We start from the raw sequence: 20344 nt of genomic DNA, 5'->3' as shown, positions 1-20344 counted from the left end.
GAACTTCAATTAAAACTATTCTTCCCAGCTGTGCTAATGTTTTTCCTTTCTTAGATGTAAAATGCTTACTCTCTTTGCAAGGGCAGATAAGCAGCAGATTTCTGGGTTGGTATTATTAGCTATCTCCTCATACTCAGCAAAACAACCTCTGAAGGGTCTCATCAACTTTATGGGACTGTAATGAACTAGAAAGCAATACTAGGTCCCTGGGTCTGACAGACTTGAGTTTGAATGCTGAGTGTGCCATTTACGGCTGTGTGACCTTGGGCAAATTACTGAACTTCTCAACTTCAATGACTTTATCTTATAATGAAGACAATTACTTCATATCATAAAGATTAAATTAGGTGACATATTTAAACCCCTAACACACGCTCAATACCTAGAAAGTACTTAAATCATTATTCTATTTTGCTCCTTACAACTCACTAGCAGAACCTCGGAGCTTCATCTGGACAGAGAAGTGACCATATTGAACATCATTCCAAATACAACACAAGTAGATTATAAAAGATAACATTGAAAATATCAGCAAAGTGGATTTCTGTTTCCAGATAAGATGGGAGTGTCAGGGACCAGATTTAAACTCCTTCCAGAAACAACTAAAAAACTGTTCCAAATATATGAACCCTGGACATGATGCACTTAAGGACAGTGATTCCTGTGGAATGGGAAACAATTTCGTCAACTTAGGAAAGAGCTATTTAAATCCAAACAAATCAGAGTAAAGGAAATAAAAACCAGAGCAGAAATCAATACAAAAGACAACAGAAAAACAACAGGGGGGAAAATCAGTGAAGTCAAAAGCTGATTCATTCTTTTTTTTAAAACTTATTTATTTATTATTTTGACAGACAGAGAAAGAGAGAGCAAGTGGGAGAGGCAGAGAGGGAGAGAGAATCCCAAGCAGGTTTCACATCGCCAGAACAAGCCCAATGGGGGGCTTGAACTCAGGAACTGTGATATCAGGACCAGAGCTGAAGACTGACAGTTAACTGACAAAGGTACCCTGCTGAGTGCCTGTGCCCAGTCCCCGTTTGAGAATTCTCAGCGAAGATGGTGGTTCCAAGAGCCACCCAGGTGCCCCCGAATCTAGTTCTTTATCACATGAATAAACCTCTAGCAGAATGATCAGGAATAAAGTGTAGACACAAATAACCAATATCAAGAATGAGAGAAGTGATGCCCCTACAGATTCTCTAGGTAATGAAAGAAGAATAAAGGAATATTATAAACAACTTGTTCCAATAAAGTTGGCAACTTAGATAGAATGGACAAATTCCTTGAAAGACACAAATGATCAAAATCCACTCAAGAAGAATAACCTGAATGACTCTATATCTACTAAAGACACCGGATTTGTTGTTACAAGAAAACTTCCATAAAGAAAACTTCAGGCTCAGATAACACACTCTGATGAAGTATATCAAACATTTAAGAAAGAAAAATTCTACACAATTCTACATAAGCTTCCAGAAAATTGAAGAGGAAGGGATACTTTTCAAATTATTCTGAGACAACCATTATACCAAAACCAGACAAAAACATTACAAGAGAAGAAAACTATAGACTAATCTCTGCCATGAACAGAGAAAAAAATGCTCATCAAAATTTTAACAAATCCAATTTAACAATTTCAATCAACATATAAAAAGGGTAATGCATCATGATACAAGTAGAGTTCATCAGTAATACAAAGTTTGTTTAATATTTGAAAAATCATCAATGCAATTTACCATATAAACTAAAAAAGAAAAATCATTTCACAAGATTCAGCATCCATTCCTATTAGTAAATTAAATAGAGGAAACTCCTCAATATGGTAAAGGGCATCTACAAAAACCCGTCTGTTAACATCATACTTAATGGTAAAAGAGTGAATGCTTTCTCCCTAAGTGCAGAAACAAGGCAAGAACATCCATTGGCCCTAAACTACTGGAGATGCTAACAGTTACAGTAGTAATAATATGCAGGTGACATGATTATCTACACAGAAAACCTGCACAAAAGCTACTACAACTAATAAATGAGTTTAGCAAAGTTACAGGATATAAGATCAATACGCAAAGATCAATTATATTTCTGTATGTTAGCAATGAGCAATTGGAAGTTGAAATTTAAAAAACACTTAAAACAGCACCAAAAACTTTAAAATAGAGATAAATCTGAAAAAAAGATGCAAGACCTATACACTGAAAGCTATAAAACACTGCTGAGGGAAATTAAAGTTAAATAAATGGGGAGGTATTATGTTAATGGGTTGGAAGACTCAATATTGTTAAAACATCAACTATCTTCAAACTGACTTACAAATAGATTCATCACAATCCTATTTTTAAAAATCCTAGTAGGGTTTTTTTGTTTTTTTGTTTTTTTGTAGAAAATGGGAGTTTAAATTTATATGGAAATGCAAAGGACCCAGAATACCCAAAACAACCTTGAGAAAGAAGAAAGCTGGATGTTAAATATCCTGGATTTAAAATTTAAAAAAAGAGAGAGAGAGGGAGAAGAAAGTTGGAGAATTTACACTACCTAACTTCAAGGTTAATTACGAAGTTACATTAATCAAAACAATGTAGCATTGGCATCAGGACAGATAAATAGATCAACAGAATGAAACAAAAGTCCAAAAATAAACCCACACATATATGGTTAATTGATTTTTGACAAAGATGTGAAGGTAATTCAGTGGAGAAAGGGCAGTCTTTTCAACAACAACAAAAAGGGTATACATATACATATATACAAAGATTAACTCAAACTGGGTCACAGATTTAACTGTATAACCCAAAACTATAAAATTTCTAGAAGAAAATATAGGGGAAAATCTATATGACCTTGGGTTTGGCAAAGATTTATTTGTCAAAGAAATCATAGCTTGTGAAAGCTACCATACCATACCACACCACAGCATGGTCCATAAAAGAAAAAAAAACATTAAGTGGGGACTTCATCAAACTTAAAAATGTCTGGTCTTTAAATGATACTGTTAAAATGAAAAGACAAGCCATAGACTTGATTTGGGAGAAAATTAATCATCTATCTGATAAAGGGTTTGTATACAGAATACAAAAAGAATTCTCAAAATTCAATAAAAAGAAAGCAAGCAATAAAATATAGGCAGAAGATCTGAACAGACACTTCACCAAAGAATATATGCAGATGGCAAATAAGCATATGAAAAGATGCTCAACATTATCAGTGAGATACAAATCAAAAATATAGTGATACACTACTGCACACCCATTAGAATATCTAAAATTAAAGACCAATCATACCAAGAGTTGGTGAGGCTGTGAAACAACTAGAACACTAGTACCCTTTGGATGGGCACGTAAAATGGTACGACCACTTTGGAAGTTTCCTGAAATGTTAAACACATACCCACTGTCTGACCCACTCAAAACATAAGCAGTTTTACTTGTAATAGTCTCTCCAAAACCCAAATGCCCATCATCAGGTGAACTGATAAACAAACTGTGGTGTACTCATACAATGGAATACTACTCAGCAATAAAAAAAAACCAATTATTGATGAGCAATAACACGGATGATCCTCAAAATAATCATGTTGAGTGAAAGACCAAAAAAAAAAAAAAAAGGTACATAGTGTATGATTCTGTTCATACAAAATTCTAGGAAATATAAACTAACCCACAATGGGAGCAGATCAGTGGTTGACTGAAGGGCTGGAAGGAGCATGAGGAAATTTTTGAGGGTGGTGGATATGTTCATTATCTTAATTGTCACAAGGGTTTCACTGCTGTATACACATGTCAAAATATATCAAATTGTACACTTTAAATATGTGTAGCCTACTATATTATCAATTATACCTCAGCAAAGCTGTCAAAAAATATCAGTAAAGCTTGAGAATTTTAATGACAACTGGCCACGTAGTACCTGAAGATGTTATAAGATGATTAATTACATCAAAAATAGGATGTTCAATGATGATTCAACAGAATCATCAAAGGAAAAAAAAGTATGGTAAAGAGCAGGGCTTTAGAAGCAGACATATGCGGGTTCAAATCTAGCTCTCTCCACTTACTAGCTGTGTGCCACTGGGAGATATTTAATTCTTCCAAGTCTGTCTTCTCATCTGTAAATACATTCAGGACCATTGTGATGATTAATTGAAATAATGTATGAATGTGCCTAACATAGTACCTGGTACAGTAGAGATGCTTTTTTGTGAACTTCCTCTTTTTTTTTAAAAAAAAATTTTTTTTTTTCAACGTTTATTTATTTTGGGGACAGAGAGAGACAGAGCATGAACGGGGGAGGGGCAGAGAGAGAGGGAGACACAGAATCGGAAACAGGCTCCAGGCTCCGAGCCATCAGCCCAGAGCCCGACGCGGGGCTCGAACTCACGGACCGCGAGATCGTGACCTGGCTGAAGTCGGACGCTTAACCGACTGCGCCACCCAGGCGCCCCGTGAACTTCCTCTTTTTAATAGTATTTTAAGGTCAGTTGGTGGAATTAGACTGCTTTATCTTCAGGTGTGGATTAGTATTTTTGAACATGTACTATGTATATGGATTTGTGTCAGGTACTTTACTTGTTGTTATGGGTATGCAGAAAGTTAAAGAACACAATACAGCTGGAGATACTTCTCTTAGAACTGAAATTCTCCACATCTTTTCAATGCCCATCTTTTGGTCTTGGCTGTTAGTGAGACTGGTTCTCTCAATCTGTGGATACAAACTCAGCAGACATTATACTCAGTTTGTAACTCCCAGCACTTAGCAAAGGGTCTCATGAGGTGTGCAGGCTCCACACATGCTTACTGAATTGAATTAAATTGATCCTACTGAAAATATGAAATGTCAGTTTCAATAATAGTGTGGCCTATTTGGGTATGGAGTTTAATCCAATAACAAGACCACTAACCACTTGGAAAAACTGTAAATACGGAAGTGCCTAAAAATTTTTGCAGGTGTATGCTATTATTTTCTACTGTTTACATTTATTTCATTACAAAAAGCCACTGTTTCTTTTCTTTGGGATCAGGACAAGCCAACAAACAGATTTTCATATTTCAAAAACAAAACCCATTATACTGCAAAGACTATTAGGCATTTAACGAGGCAGATGAGAACTAAACTACCATCCTGATGTTTAAAAATATTTAATTTCCTTGCCTTTCAAACACATTATTCAGCATGGTCTTCATAATGAGGAAAGTCAGAATTTATTTCCATGCAACTCTGCAAAATGCTCACGCTCTTAGGGAGGTTGCACAACAAAGTGGATGCCAGGATGTCTGTTATATAGGGGAAATGATAGGGGAAATGGCTGAAGATAAGGAAGTCATGTAAACACTGTCAGCTACAGTTTGAGAATCTAGGGGGAAAAAAAGAACAAAACCCAACCTTAAACAAAGAACTATAAATCTCCAACCTATGAATTCTACTTCTAAGAATCTGTATTATAGAAATCTATTCCCACTATGGAAAAAAGAAGTATGTACACAAATATCTCTTTCAGAGACACTCTTTCAGAGTATTATTTACTTATAATATCTGGAAGCAATCTAAATATTGAACCTATAAGAGAGCAGTTAAGTGAATTATGGTATGCCTTCCTGAGGGAATACTACACAGACATGAAAAGAAAGATTATGAAGACTGTCCAGCAAAATGGAATGCTAGATGGAAAAATATACAAAATTAACTTAATTATGACAAATATGTTTAAAAAAAGAATAGAAAGAGGACAGAATTACATCAAGTTGCTAACAGTGGTGTCATAAGGACTGAGTTTGGGGTCATTTTTTTCCTCTACCTAACTTTCTAATTTTTTTCTAATCTAGTTTTATAACTTTTTCTATTCTAAAATTAATATAACTTCAAAATTAAACTGAGTATGGGTTTTTGAGTAAGAGAAGAAAGGAAAATAAGAGAAGGGAGGAATGACTGGCAGAAAGGCTGACTGGGCTACTGGTAGCAATCTAACCATAAGAGGTTATGTATGAGCTCTAGTTTACCATCAGCTGAGTAGCTATATTAACAGACTGTTCTCCATTAAAAAATATTGCTGTATTCTGTGATTCTTTTTCTATGTTTCTTCCCAACCCTCTATCTGTACCACAGCATAATATAGAAGGCAAAAAGTTAATACTCAAGAAAGTATAGTTCCTTATTCTGTAAGGTAAAAAGACTATATATTTTAAAAACATTTATCTTCTAATAAGGCCCTTTACACTGTTAATGTGTAACATTAAAATTAACCATGTTTTCCCGATGGAAGGGAACTCTAAACTTGATGACTAATGCTTTTGTTGGCATCTATAATGGAAGAAATAATTTGGTCCCCAGATGTGTATTTCTGCTTCATGATCCTAGCCAGCAGCTGCCAGTGTGAAGAGAAGAGATACAACTTCTTCTAAATTACTTCAGTGCAGTCATTTAAAAGCAGGTTAAATAAATACTGGGACTTCATTAAGCTGTTTTGTGCCCACATCTCTCCTTTATTTATACAGTAGCCTCCCTTCCTTATCAGCAGGAGATATGTTCCAAGACCACAAGTGGATGTTTGAACCCATAGAAGTACCAGTAGGGCCACACCCTACAGACTATGTTTTTTCCTACACATACATACCTGTGCTACAGTTTAATTTATAAATCAGGCCCAGTAAGAGATAAATAACAATAGTAATAACACATAAGTTACAATAATATACTGTAATAAAAGTTTGTGAACGTGGTCTCTCTCTCTCAAAATATCTTATTGTACTGTACTTACCCTTCTTCCTGTGGTGATGTGAGATAAAATGCCTACGTGACAAGATGAAGTGAGGTGAATGACGTAGGCATTGTAACGCAGCGTTAAGCTACCACTGACCTTCTCACAATAGGTCAGGAGGATCATCTGCGTCTAGATAGTTGCTTCCATGGCTGACCATGGTAACTGAAACCAAGAAAAGTGACACCATGGATAAAGGGGGCACTACTGGACTGTTAGTAGAGCTTCCACAAAAAATATCCCTCAGCTGAAAGCAGGATGACACAAGCTCCATGATACTGACTAGAGGTAAGGAAGAATGGGTTAGGATTGCAAAATGTTCTCTTCGCAGAAAATGTGATGTTTCTAGATGAGCTCATGTCTTTGGACAGTTCTCAAAAACACCGAATTTATTCAACACTTACTACCAGAATGTACTACTCACTGACAGACTGTACTAGGCATATCTTCTTCATTTCCTTCCTTCACACTCAGAAGCCCTTCTTTATCTCATGTTAAAATTCTTCAAGGAGTATCTCAACTGACAGTTCCTTCATGGGGCAAACGTCTTTCCTATTTTTCCACCTGGTATTAAACTTTTTTAATAGCATTTCACAAAATCATAAGATTTTGGAGTTGGAGGGGAGCTTAGATCATTTAACTTAACTTTCTCTCTGAAACACGGAGAGAAGGGTTTTTTCCCAGGTGTGTTGATGAGTTAGAAGTAGGCGTTTCAAGTTTGCCACAGAGGAACCCAGTCATACACTGCCATGGATCACTAAGATCTATAAAGGTCTGAGGTCTGTCTGCTCTACCAGCTTGCAAGCTCTTCAAGGAGAGAGACCAATTCTTGTTCATCTCCAATTTGCTCAGGAAGTAGGCACACAGGGAGGGGATAAATGCCTGCCCAGTTGATTTAGTTAGAAAAGATACTAGTCCAAGAGAAATCATGGGTTTATTGGTTGCCAACAGTGCTACTGAAGAGTCCAAAAGAAAGTGTGTGCCTGGGATTTGCTGTCATCCTAAATTCTGTACAACAAAATTACTTGAAGTAGATGGTAACTGTGACATTCAAAAGATGCATTAGAAAGAGATATTCCATGACATGGAACAACTCTATTGTATTAAAAACAGGCCAGGCTCTTCTAACCCTGACGTCAAGTAGGTGATGTGTGCCTATTTTCTCTAGCTGGATTACCATTAATAGTCAAATAAAAATAAACTTTCAATAGATTGCTTTTCCTTAAAATGCACACCCACATGCAATCTTTTTAAAATGCGCAAGTGTATTCCCATTAGAAAATCAGAATGCTATGTGAAAAAATTGACAAAACTTTCAGGAATGTTCTTAAACTTTAGCCAATTTCTCTCGCAAGGATGCCTTTTATCTGAAGGGCACAAGCGCTGAAGAGGCACTTTGGATACAGTAGGAAGTTGTGAGATTAGAGTTTTAGCTTTTAGTTTGCCACTATTCCATCTATTCAGCCATCCATTCTTTCATTTCTTTCTTCAACAGATATTTATTGAGTACTTACTATGTGCCAGGCACTTTGCTGTGCACTGAATCAGACAGACATGGTAATTACATTCCAGAGAGGAAGATAGACAAAGAACACAAAGCAAAGATCGTAATAAATGCCATAAGGAAATAAACAGGATGAGACAGAGTAATGGGTAGGAAGCAGCAGTAGGAATTACTTTAGTCTGACCAGCTATAGACATCATATATCCACTTATGTAATAACAGGCAAGTCAATGAACTTTTCTGGCACTCAGATCTCCAACATGAATAACTAAGGTTGAACTAGATGACATCAAAGTGGAAAATGCCCTGGACTTGAAGCAAGAAAATGCTAGCTTGAGCTCTGACCATACTTGCACTGTCTCCCTGATGAAAAATACAGTGAACAGAGTGTGAAAGCCCTTGTGAATCAAATAATTAAGCCAGAGACTAAAAGTGTTCCTTTCTTTTTTAAGTTTATTTACTTATTTACAGAGAAAGAGACAGAGAGAGGCAGAGAGAGAGGGAGAGGGAGAATCCCAGGCACATGGGGCTTGATCTCATGAACTGTGAGATCATGCATGACCTGAGCTGAAACCAAGAGTTGGACGTTCAACCAACTGAGCCATCCAGGCACCCCCTTTTCTCTTTTTAAGATTGTTTCTGACTCTCTGGATGTCAGTTTTCAGAGAAGACCTCTGAGAACTTCAGAAACACTAGATTAAAATTTTTATTCCATGACTTCCAGACAAGAAACATATCTACTTCATTTTGGGATAAGGAATTTGGTAAAGTGGCACTAATAAACCAACTAGTGATAATATGTTCTTCACTGCATATTAAAAATAAAAAGCATGACTTTTTCCCTCTTCCTGCACCAAGTTTAACTCAGTGACAGGCCAAAGAAAAGAAACCAAACTGCTAGCAAAACCGTTATTTTTTCTTTTAAATTTTGGCTATTATCAGGTTTGGTGACACAGTCAAAGAATAGCATCCTTCAGTGAAAGTCTGCCCATTACAGCCAAGAAGAGAAATCCTACCGAGTGTAAAGTGCCATTATTGGTCACTGCAGGAAGGCGAGCCCATCGTTCATTTTCCAGTTCTTCCATTACTTGATTCATTGCACTCTTTAGCCACGTGTCCACAGAAACACCGATCTGCTTTAGCAGGTCCAGCCGGGCTTCAGCTTTCAACTTAATTATCTAAGAAAACCAAGAAAATGGTGAGACATCAAGGCACTTTTTCCTCAATGTGTTTTTTAAGTTATTCTTGATTTACTAATTAGAATAATCTTGGTATTCACTAGCAATGCTTCCTTGGCATAGAGGTTAATTTTTCACTTGGAGAGGGGGAGAGGGAGCGGGGAATAGAAGTAGGGAGAGGAGAGGAAACACAAGAACAGAAATGAGGGCAAATGGCACACTCGCATCTTGACAAGACACATCAAACCTAACTTATGAACAGGAAGATATGAATACACCATCAAGTCTGCATTCTTCCCCTCTTAGGAAGGCTAGGCCTCAGGATATCCTAAAATCCAGCCTTTTTGACAGCCTTTTAACCTATCTCTTGGACTTTTTCTTCTCTATAATCTACCTCTTACAAGTTTGCAAAGGTCACCATGTCACTCCCTGGTTAAAAACTTCCATGACTCCTGACTGAACTACTGGGTAAAGATTTAAGTTAAATTATGATGTAGCTATCAGAAATAATAAAATACAGCAATAAAATTCTCCAAACTGAATTCTCCAAATTCAAGAAACAGAAAGACTGCTTGTGCTTTGACTCTTGTTCTAAGCCATAAGCACGTAACCGCAGAACCAGTCTAAACCTGTCCCAATCAAACAGTAACTGCTTTGCTCTAATAGCCAGGCCTCTGAAAGTCAGCCAGTGACAGCCCCACACATCTGCAAGGCAGCCAGTAAACCACAGCCTCACTCCAGAAATCACCAGTGTTCAAGCTTCTACTCCTGCTTCTGACAGTCCACCAATCCCTATACACCACAGCCAGAGGTGAGCCAATCTGTAAAACATTTTCAGTTTTGAAAATCTGCCAATCCCTGAAATCCACAATTCTTAAAACCTTGTATATCGGTTCTATTTTGTTTAGAGACTGTGTTTGTAAGTATTACTCTCTTGCTTAGCAAGTAGTAAAGTCAGTTTCACTGTTTCACGTATTAGAGAGGTGGTCTCTTCCTTCGACATTGGAAGGTTCCACTGAGAAAATGTTGATTATTTGATAATTCCAACCCTCACTTTATAGCCTTCTGTGGGACTTCTGGACAAACAAGTGTGCTCACTGAACCCTTCTGGCATTCGATTCTGATCACTCTCTAGATTCTCCATCGGGAGAGCTGGTATTAAAACTGATCTGAACTCTGGGAGCACCTGGGTGGCTCTGTTGGTAGAGTAAGTGACTCTTGATCTCAGGGTTATGAGTTCAAGCCCCACACTGGGCATGGAGCTTACTCAGAAAAAAAAAATTCTCTGACTTCTGACTTGTTTCACTGAGCTCTCATTGCTGTATTTATCTTGTATTCCTAAGATTAAGCATACATCTTTTTAAAAATGGAGATAAAATTCACATTACATAAAATTTGCCATCTTAATCATTTTTAAGTGTACAATTCAGTAGTTTTGGATATCATATACATCTTTATAAAGCAATTAGAATTTTTGGTTTGGAGACAGTGTTTGGTAAATAGCCTTGCAAAAACCTGTTTATTCTTCTAACAACTGTTTACTGAGATAAAGCTTGCATATACTGTAAGATTCATCCATTTAAAGTGTACAGTTCAATGATTCACAGTATATTCACAGATATGCAACTATCACCACAATCACTTTTTAGAACATTTTAATCACCTCCAAAAGAAACCTCGTTGGGGCGCCTGGGTGGCGCAGTCGGTTAAGCGTCCGACTTCAGCCAGGTCACGATCTCGCACTCTGTGAGTTCGAGCCCCGCGTCAGGCTCTGGGCTGATGGCTCAGAGCCTGGAGCCTGTTTCTGATTCTGTGTCTCCCTCTCTCTCTGCCCTTCCCCCGTTCATGCTCTGTCTCACTCTATCCCAAAAATAAATAAACGTTGAAAAAAAAAAATTAAAAAACAAAAGAAACCTCGTATCCTTTATTGCTCCCTCACCCCTCATTTCAATTATTGTTCTTTCTCTATATACAGATTTACCTATTCTGAACATTTTTTAGCAGTGAGCTGTCAGCACAGAGCCTGATGTGGGGCTCGAACTCCGAACGGTGAAATCATGACCTAAGCTGAAGTTGGATGCTTACCTGACTGACCCACCCAGGAGCCCATATTCTGAACATTTAATATAAATAGAACCATATGTGGTCTTTTGTGATTGGCTTCTTTGAATTAGCATAATGTTTCAAGGTTCATCCATGTTGTAACATGTATCAGTATTTCATTCCTTTTTACGGCTATATTAACATTCTATTGGATACACCACATTTTATTTATCCATTTGTCAGTTAACCGACACTTGGGTGATTTCAGTTTTTTGTCTAATATGAATAATGTTCCTTTACACATTAGTGTACAAGTTTTTGTGTAAACATGCTTTCTTTTCTCTTGGGTATATACCTAGGACTAGAATTACTTAGTCATAAAATAATGCTATATTGAACCACTGGGGAAATGCCAGGCTGTTTTCTGCCTCATTTGATAATCCCCCCAGCAGGGTGTGAGGGTTAACATTTCTCCACATCTGGAAAACACTTGTTAACGTCTTTCTTTTTGATTCTAGCCATTCTAGTGAGTATGAAGTAGTATCTCATTGTAGTTTTGATATGTATTTCCTTGATGACTAATGATGTCAAGTATATTTTCATGTGCTTATTAGTCATCTGTGTATCTTCTCTGGAGAAATGTCTATCTATTCAGACCTTTTGCCCATTTTTAAAATGGACTGTTGCTGTTTTATTTTGTCTTTGTCCTTTAAAAAATATTTATTTATTTATTTAGAGAGTACAAGTGGGGGAGAGGGGCGGGGGGGGAGGAGAGGGGGAGAGAGAGAGAGAGAGAGAGAGAGAGAGAGAGAGAGAGAGAGAGAATCCCAAGCAGGCTCTACACTCATCATGGAACCCAACATGGGGCTCAATCTCACAACAGTGAGATCATGACCTGAACCAAAATCAAGAGTCGGTCACTCAACTGACTGAGCCACCCAGGTACCCCTTGTCTTTGTCTTTATTGTAAGTTTTCATGTATTCTAGATAAAAGTCCCTCATCAGATACATGATTTGCAGATTATTTTTTCCCATCCTGTGTGTTGTCTTTCACTTTACTTCAAAAATTTTTTTAATTATTAATTTTTTGAGAGAAAGCATGCATATGTTGAGTGCAGAAAGGGCAGAAAGAGAGGGAGAGAATCTTAATCTCAAGACGTGAGGCTTGATCTCAAGAACGGTGAGATCATGACCTGAGCTGAAATCAAGAGCTGAAAGCTTAACTGACGAGCCACCCAAACGCCCCAAGAGATAGAGTTTTTTTAAAATGATGCTTTGAAAAACCACATCTTACAGATGTATCTTATAGATACATAATCTTGGTGTATTAACAATGTCAATTAACTGATTTTAATATAAAATTTAACATAAGCACATCCAAATGTCAAGCCACAGTTGAGTTTATAAAACTTTTTGGCTTGACATGTGGATAAAGTTATAAAGCCTGTAAATCTAATATGGGCTTAGTTACTTTACCTTCAAAATATCATTTCTCTAAGGTAAGGACTGTGTCTGTTGCAACTCTACTATTTAGGACAATGCCTGGCATGTGTAGGAAATGAATAATGGTAGATGGTAGTATTTGCCATTCTAAATTACCTTTGGTTTCTTAAAAACATTCTAAACAACTTTTATCACATAGGATTATACCATTTCATTCAATCCACACAACAATTCTGAGGATGGATATCATAAACTCCATTATAGATGAGAAAAATGATTTAACTAAAGTCCCATCGATTTTGGTAAACTGTTATTCCCAATGAATCATGCCTCTTGCTATCCAAGTAGTCCCCTCTCGCATTGATTCCGGGCTTATCCATGTGATCTGCTTTGATAAAACATATGCAAATTTGATGCAGAGATTTGGTAAGTGCAAGTAAAGTTGATTTCTTGGAATGTATCTCCATCATGTAAGGAAGCCCAGTTTAGCATAATTGAGGATGAAAGACCATTTGGAAAAAAGGCCTAGCCTTCTAGCAGACCCTCTAAGATGTATGCAGCAACTTGAGTAATCTCAGGAAAAACCTGCAAAAGAAATGCATAGTCAACACCCAGAATGGTGAGAGATAATAAATAGCTTTTGCCATAAAGTTGTGTGTGTGTGTGTGTTTTAAGGCAGCCACAGATTGTTGTGTTTAAATAATTCAGTTTCCAAATATCTGGGGATTTTTCAGGTATCTGTTAATTTTTTAATTTAATTCTGATGGTCAGAGAACATACTCAGACTGAAATCAATACTTTTAAACTAACTTGACACTGGTTTATGCTGAACATTCTGTGTGTACTTTAAAAGAACAAATACTCTATACTCTTGTAGGGTAGAGTCTTCTTTAAATGCCAATTAAGGTAAAATTAGTTGATAGTGTTGTTCAAGTCTCCTGTATCCTTGCTGATTTTCTAGCTCCTTCTTCTAATTACTGAAAGGAATGTTGAAATCTCCAATTACCATGGTAGATTTGTTTATTTCTCCTTTCAGTTAGGCCAGTTTTGCTTCATGTACTTAGTAGCTCTATTATTATATACACATCCAGAATTGTTACACTGTCTTCTTCTTCTTCTTTTTTTTAATGTTTTTATTTAACTTTGAGAGAGAGAGAGACAGAGCGGGAGCTGGGGAGGGGCAGAGACAGAGGGAGACACAGAATCTGAAGCAGGCTCCAGACTCTGAGCTCAGCACAGAGCCCGAAGTGGGGGCTTGAACTCACAAACTGAGATCCTGACCTGAGCCGAAGTCGGATGCCCAACTGACTGAGCCACCCAGGCGCCTGGAGAATTGTTATGTCTTCTTGATGGAGAAGATGATGAACACCTTATTTTTAATCATTATAAATGATCCCTTTTAATATTTCTTGTCCTGTAGTTTACTTTGATATTACAACCACTCCAATATTTTAATGGTTGATGTTGTTCCCCTGTGGTGAGCAACAGCTGAACTTTCTGTTAATTATTTTTGCCTTCCAGCTACTGTTTCCTGTCAAGCTCCTGGGAGTTTCTGTTCCATACATGTATTTAGGTTTGGCCCAGGATATGGACGGTTATTTACATATATGCAAACTTGAGGGCTTCCTGACAGCCATTCTAAAGCCAGTTAAGACCAAGGCTCTATGCTTGAAAACAACCCCTTGCAAAGAGCTGTTTAATGTTAATATCACCAAGTACAGTCCCATTCTTTTCAGGGTCTATTCCTTTCCAGTTTTTATATGGCAGTTTTCCACATCTACTAAATAATCACTTTAAATATTTTTACCCCAGGTTAATAACTGTTATCTAAAGGAGGATTAACCTAATGTGAGTTAGTCCTTTATTATCAGAAGCAGAAACCCTTGTAGAGATATATTCTATACCCAAAATGAACTGCAAAGAAATCTTAAATTTTGCTCAATAGATTACCATTAGTATTTCCATTATAATTCTGAGACTTTTTAATATACTGCAGGAGAAAGCAAATAAAATATTATGATAATATTAGGAACCAAGATTTTCAATATAAGAGAAAAAAAAATAAAATCAAAGAAGTTCAACAAAATCCTTTTAATTTTAAATTTTAATTGGAAAGATCAACATAAACTCATGATGTGAAAAAAATAATAAATTCCTAGCTCTAATAACAAAGAAAGGGCCAAGAAATAAATGATACTCATAACAATAAGCACCTTCACATTCTAGACTCTGGTGTCTAAATACTATTCTTAGGGCGCCTGGGTGGCTCAGTTGGTTGAGCGTCCGACTTCGGCTCAGGTCATGATCTTGCGGCCTGTGAGTTCAAGCCCCGCATCGGGCTCTGTGCTGACAGCTTGGAGCCTGGAGCCTGCTTCAGATTCTGTGTCTCCCTCTCTCTGTGCCCCTCCCCTGCTCATGCTCTGTCTCTCTCTGTCTCAAAAATAAATAAAAATATTAAAAAAAAGTTTTTTTAAATAAAAAAATAAATACTATTCTTTATTAAAAGAAATCAGAGCTCCATGAAGAAATGGCTAATTCTAAGTCTGGTAGGGGAAAAATACACGGTGAGTGTATGATGGCTTGTTGTGTGAGAAAGCAAGAAACTGTTCAAAAATCTAATGGGAATAATGTCAAAAGGACATGGAAGTCAGCCATTAAATGGACTCTCACTGGCCAAATTTAGACAATGTGGCACTGAAAAAAAGGCCAACTATAATTTAAAATACACTAAATTAATAAAAACCCGTAATAAATTGAGAATATGTGGGACTCCATGAGGAGATGCAAAGGATAATGACTCAGGGAAAGGACATCTACTATGGAGCTGTGAACTAAAAACTTCTCAAGAGCTTATACAGGGCTGAAAGATGTTCCATCTGTCCAGCCAGAGTTGAGAAACCTTGCTGGATACTCATGGTAAAACAAGAAACTATAGAAAGGAAATGCATTGGTAATAGGGCTAAATTTGTCCTACTGGAAAGGCTATTCTTTTTTTTTTTAAAATTTTTTAATTCATTTATTTATAATTTACATCCAAGTTAGCTAGCATATAGTGCAATGATGTTTTCAGGAGTAGATTGCAGTGATTCATCACCTATGTATAACACCCAGTGCGCATCCCAACAAGCATCTTCCTTAATGCTCCTTACCCATTTAGCCCATGCCCCCTCCCACAACCCCTCCAGCAACCCTCAGTTTGTTCTCTGTATTTAAGAGTCTCTTCTGTTTTGTCCCCTTCCCTGTTTTTATATTCTTTTTGCTTCCCTTCCCTTAGGTTCATCTGTTTTGTATCTTAAATTCCTCATATGAGTGAAGTCATTTGATATCAGTCTTTCTCTAATTTCGCTTAGTATAATACCCTCTAGTTCCATCCACATAGTTGCCAATAACAAGATTTCATTCTTTTTGATTGCTGAGTAATACTCCATTGTATGCATGTATGTATGTATGTGTATATATATACACATATGTGTATACATATATACACATATATGTGTATACATATATATACACACACATGTATATGTGTATACATATATATACACATACATGTATACACATACACATACACATACACATATACATATACATATACATATACATATACACACACCATATCTTCTTTATCCATTCATCCGTTGATGGACATTTGGGCTCTTTCCATACTTTGGCTATTGTCAATAGCACTGCTATAAACATTGGGGTGCATATGCCCCTTCGAAACAGCACACCTGTATCCCTTGGATATATACCTAGTAATGTAATTGCTGGGTCGTAGGGTAGTTCTATTTTTAAGTTTTTGAGGAACCTCCACACTGTTGGAAAGGCTATTCTAAACCAGCCAAAACAAAGCTTGAAAATAAGCCTCAAAAGGATCAAATTGATCTGCAACTGAATTGGCTGTCAGAACAAAACTCAATAGTCTTTAAAAGAAGAAAGGAGAATTCAGACACCCCAATAACCAAACACTCACCATTTCTAGTACTCAGTAAAAATTACTAGGTATTTGAAAAGTAGAAGAAGATGAGCCATAACTAAAGGAAAAAATCAGTCAATAAGAAAGACAGACATCACAGATATGATGGAATGAGCAGACAAGACTTAAAGTCATTATTATAAATACACCTAAGGATTTAAAGGAAAACATGAAGATAAGCAGGCATGAACTGGAAATATAAAGAACCAAACAGAACTCCTAGAGCTGAAGCTGTAACACCTGAAATCAAAACTGACAGGATGGCCTTAACAGTAGATTATGTACCACAGAAGAAACAATCAGTGAACTTGAATACATACTAGCTCATCAAACAGATTAAGACAAAAAATAAGACTGTATAAAAGCATGAAAGGTGATCTTTGCATGTGATGTGTAGGACAATACCAAGTAATCTAATACTCATATTGTTGGAGTTGAATTAACTTAAGACAGAAAGCATGTCAATTGTTGTCTGGTCACCAGAGAATTTTGGGGGGGATGAATGAAATATTTTGTATCTAGATTGTGGTGGTGAATGTTTAAGGAGATGCATTTGTCCAAACTTACCAAACTGTTCCCTTGAAATGGTTACATTTTACTGTATGTATATTATACCTTGATAGAGCTGATTTTTTTTAAATGTTTATTTATTTTTGAGAGAGACAGAAATAGAATGCGAGTGGGTTAGGGGCAGAGAGAGAGGGAGACACAGAATCTGAAGCAGGCTCCAGGCTCCGAGCCATCAGCACAGAGCCTGATGCGGGGCTTGAACTCACAGAGCTGTGAGATCATGACCTGAGCTGAAGTCAGACACCTACTGACTGAGCCACCCAGGTACCCCAGAGCTAACTTTTAAAATACCATGACATCAAAATGATACTTAAGAAAGAGAGAAAAATACGTATTTGCCATTATTGGAGGTGACTTGTACCTGGTAGCTGCAAATACAAAAAAAAAAAAAAAAAAAAGAAAGAAAAAAGAAAAAAAGGAACCTGAACAGTGGAAAGATCTGGGAGCACCACCTAATTAAGTGACTACTGTTAGCATCATTCATAGAGAGGCAACTTGATAAAAACATTCTGTGATGAAAAACAGCATCATCTATCAAGTATTCTTGCCTAAAATACTGACTCTAATAAGGCCTCGAGATTTAACCTCTATTTTACAGAATAGAAATAAACACATAGGGCCAATATTGCAAAATATTAACTGTTGAATTTAGCATGTTGAGAAATATTTATTTACTCTTCATCTTTTCTGTACAGTTGAAAATATTCACGGGACACCTGGGTGACTCAGTTGGGTAAGAGCTTGACCTTGGCGCAGGTCATGATCTCACGGTTCATGAGTTCGAGCCTTGTACTGGGCTTTCTGCTGTCAGCAGCTGAGCCCACTTCGGAAACTGTCCCCCTCGCTCTCTGCCCCTTCCCCCGCTCATGCTCTCTTCCTCTCTCTCAAAAATAAATAATCACAAAGGAAAAAAAAAAACATATTCACACATAAAGTGAAAGAAAGTGATTAGTCAAAAGGTGTGCTGACACACTATTATAAGAGTATAGTGAAAACCCACAATAACAGGCCCTGAGGTAATGTAAATTTCGATCTAATATGATTGAAAATTCTGTTTTTATAGCAGGCTTATCCTTAGCATTTCATTAATCTTGTGGCAAGGAGGCTTTACATCTTATGCAACTGAAATTTTGGGGCTTCTCCTATAGCATGCTGGCAAGGGTATTAATTACCATTTTTGAGTCACTGAGGTACAAGGATGACATAATAATCTTGAATTCCTGATGTACAACAGAACCTTATAGGATGACAATTTAAGAGAAAATGGTACCTATGAAAACGTGTTTATATAAATAATAATTGATTTTTTTGGTTTTGTTAATTCACTCTTGATACCAAGTACTCTGGCTTTCAAGTGTACATTCAGATAAAAAAATATGTAATTAGTATCTTAGAGAAGGAATCATATAGTCTATAGTTCCTTCTTGCAGACCTTACACCAAACGTGAATTACTAAAAATTTCCAGTATCTTTAACTTCTTACGTTGACTTTCTCCTATTTGTGTCTCCTCAGTGTGTCTCTTCACTGTCAAAAAAAAGAGAACTATCCTCAACCCCCAAGAAGGGAAAAATTTAAACATGCAAAAAGTAATTGTGCTCTGGAACAACATACGTCATGTACAGCTTCCAAAAAGATGGTATTTAAAATGCTCAGTTTCTTGGCAAGCTACTTTTAAAACAGGTATAAGTCAGATGCAGAATGTGTGTGTCTTTGTGATAAAAGGCATTTCAAAAAATTCAAATACCTAAATACCAGGTTAAGAGGACTGTTATTAAAGTTTAATTTAAGCAGCTATTGCTTTGTTTCAACTCCTGGATTTGTCAGGGGCTGCCAACAGTACCACATCTAGTACACACAGTGTGTTCATCATTGTATGTCTAGTATATCCATCAGTGCCGGGGGCACAGCAGATGTTTATTAAGTAATTGTTACACTAATAACTTAGTGAATTTGTGACACATTAACCAGTCAATAATTATTAAGTAATTGCTATATTCTTTAGAAAAGCACAGGCCATTTATATTTTTCAATTTCTATGTCTGGAAAAAGTTTCTTTAATCTATTACTGAGCACCACAGATGTTTTTATTGTAATCAGCAACACTGAAGGGAAACATAATACAGAAAAGACTAAATAAAGTAGATTACCCAACAAGGGAGGGTAACACGTTGGTGGGAGTTAAAAATCAAACATGAAGGATATAATGGAATTTTAACCAGCTTTGTCCCTTTTGATTAGTTATTTATAATAAAATAAGTAACTACTGAATGGAAAATTCAATGCAAATGATATGCAGGCAGAAGAAAGAAAAAGGTAATCTACAAAACCACTATTGTCAGTTCCCCTGAAGGCTCTTGTAGTCAAATCTATCCAAAAATGTCATTAGGACAACCTGGTAAGTACTACCCCTGCAGCGAGTAATACACTCATGTATTTGCCATCTAATTTTAGCTGGACTGTTCTTCATATCTGATAGGTGAAAATCAAGTGGAAGATCATTGTAAGACAGCAGTAAGATTAACCGTATTTCACTGATATTCAAAACTGAGATACTGGATCTAGCATCATGGTTTTTAGCATATTCTGTATTTTTGGTAAGAAAATTATCTTTGAGAATGCAGACTTAAATACTGGTATTAGGAGAAACGAGTCATTCTGTTGTGGGAATCTCACTTCATATTTTTAGCTTTGAGCTAACAAACACAGGGCTGTTTAGCACACTCATGGAAATAACAGGTCATTCAGCCTAAATGCAGACTGTGTGACTGATACCTACTACTGCTACTACTGGGGGTTTGGTGGAGCGATGGTACCAGACAGTGACACTATGGAGGGAGTCTGGAAACGGAAAATACAAGAGAGAACACACCCTTTGGAAAAC

The 20344-nt window shown here is 36.8% G+C and overlaps 1 protein-coding gene across 4 annotated transcripts in view; it reads right to left on the bottom strand.

The window, feature by feature from the left end:
- FCHSD2 (FCH and double SH3 domains 2) overlaps window positions 1-20344 on the bottom strand; it is a 302796-nt gene that overhangs the window by 15115 nt on the left and 267337 nt on the right. For all 4 annotated transcript variants that reach the window (XM_047824065.1, XM_047824066.1, XM_047824067.1 and 1 more), the window contains one exon: window positions 9269-9430. In XM_047824065.1, the coding sequence (XP_047680021.1) occupies window positions 9269-9430 (162 nt within the window). The remainder of the gene's footprint in view (window positions 1-9268; window positions 9431-20344) is intronic.

Source organism: Prionailurus viverrinus, chromosome D1, assembly GCF_022837055.1.
Source record: "Prionailurus viverrinus isolate Anna chromosome D1, UM_Priviv_1.0, whole genome shotgun sequence".
Classification (NCBI taxonomy): Eukaryota; Metazoa; Chordata; class Mammalia; order Carnivora; family Felidae; genus Prionailurus; species Prionailurus viverrinus.
This window is presented reverse-complemented; position numbering and strand designations above follow the sequence as displayed.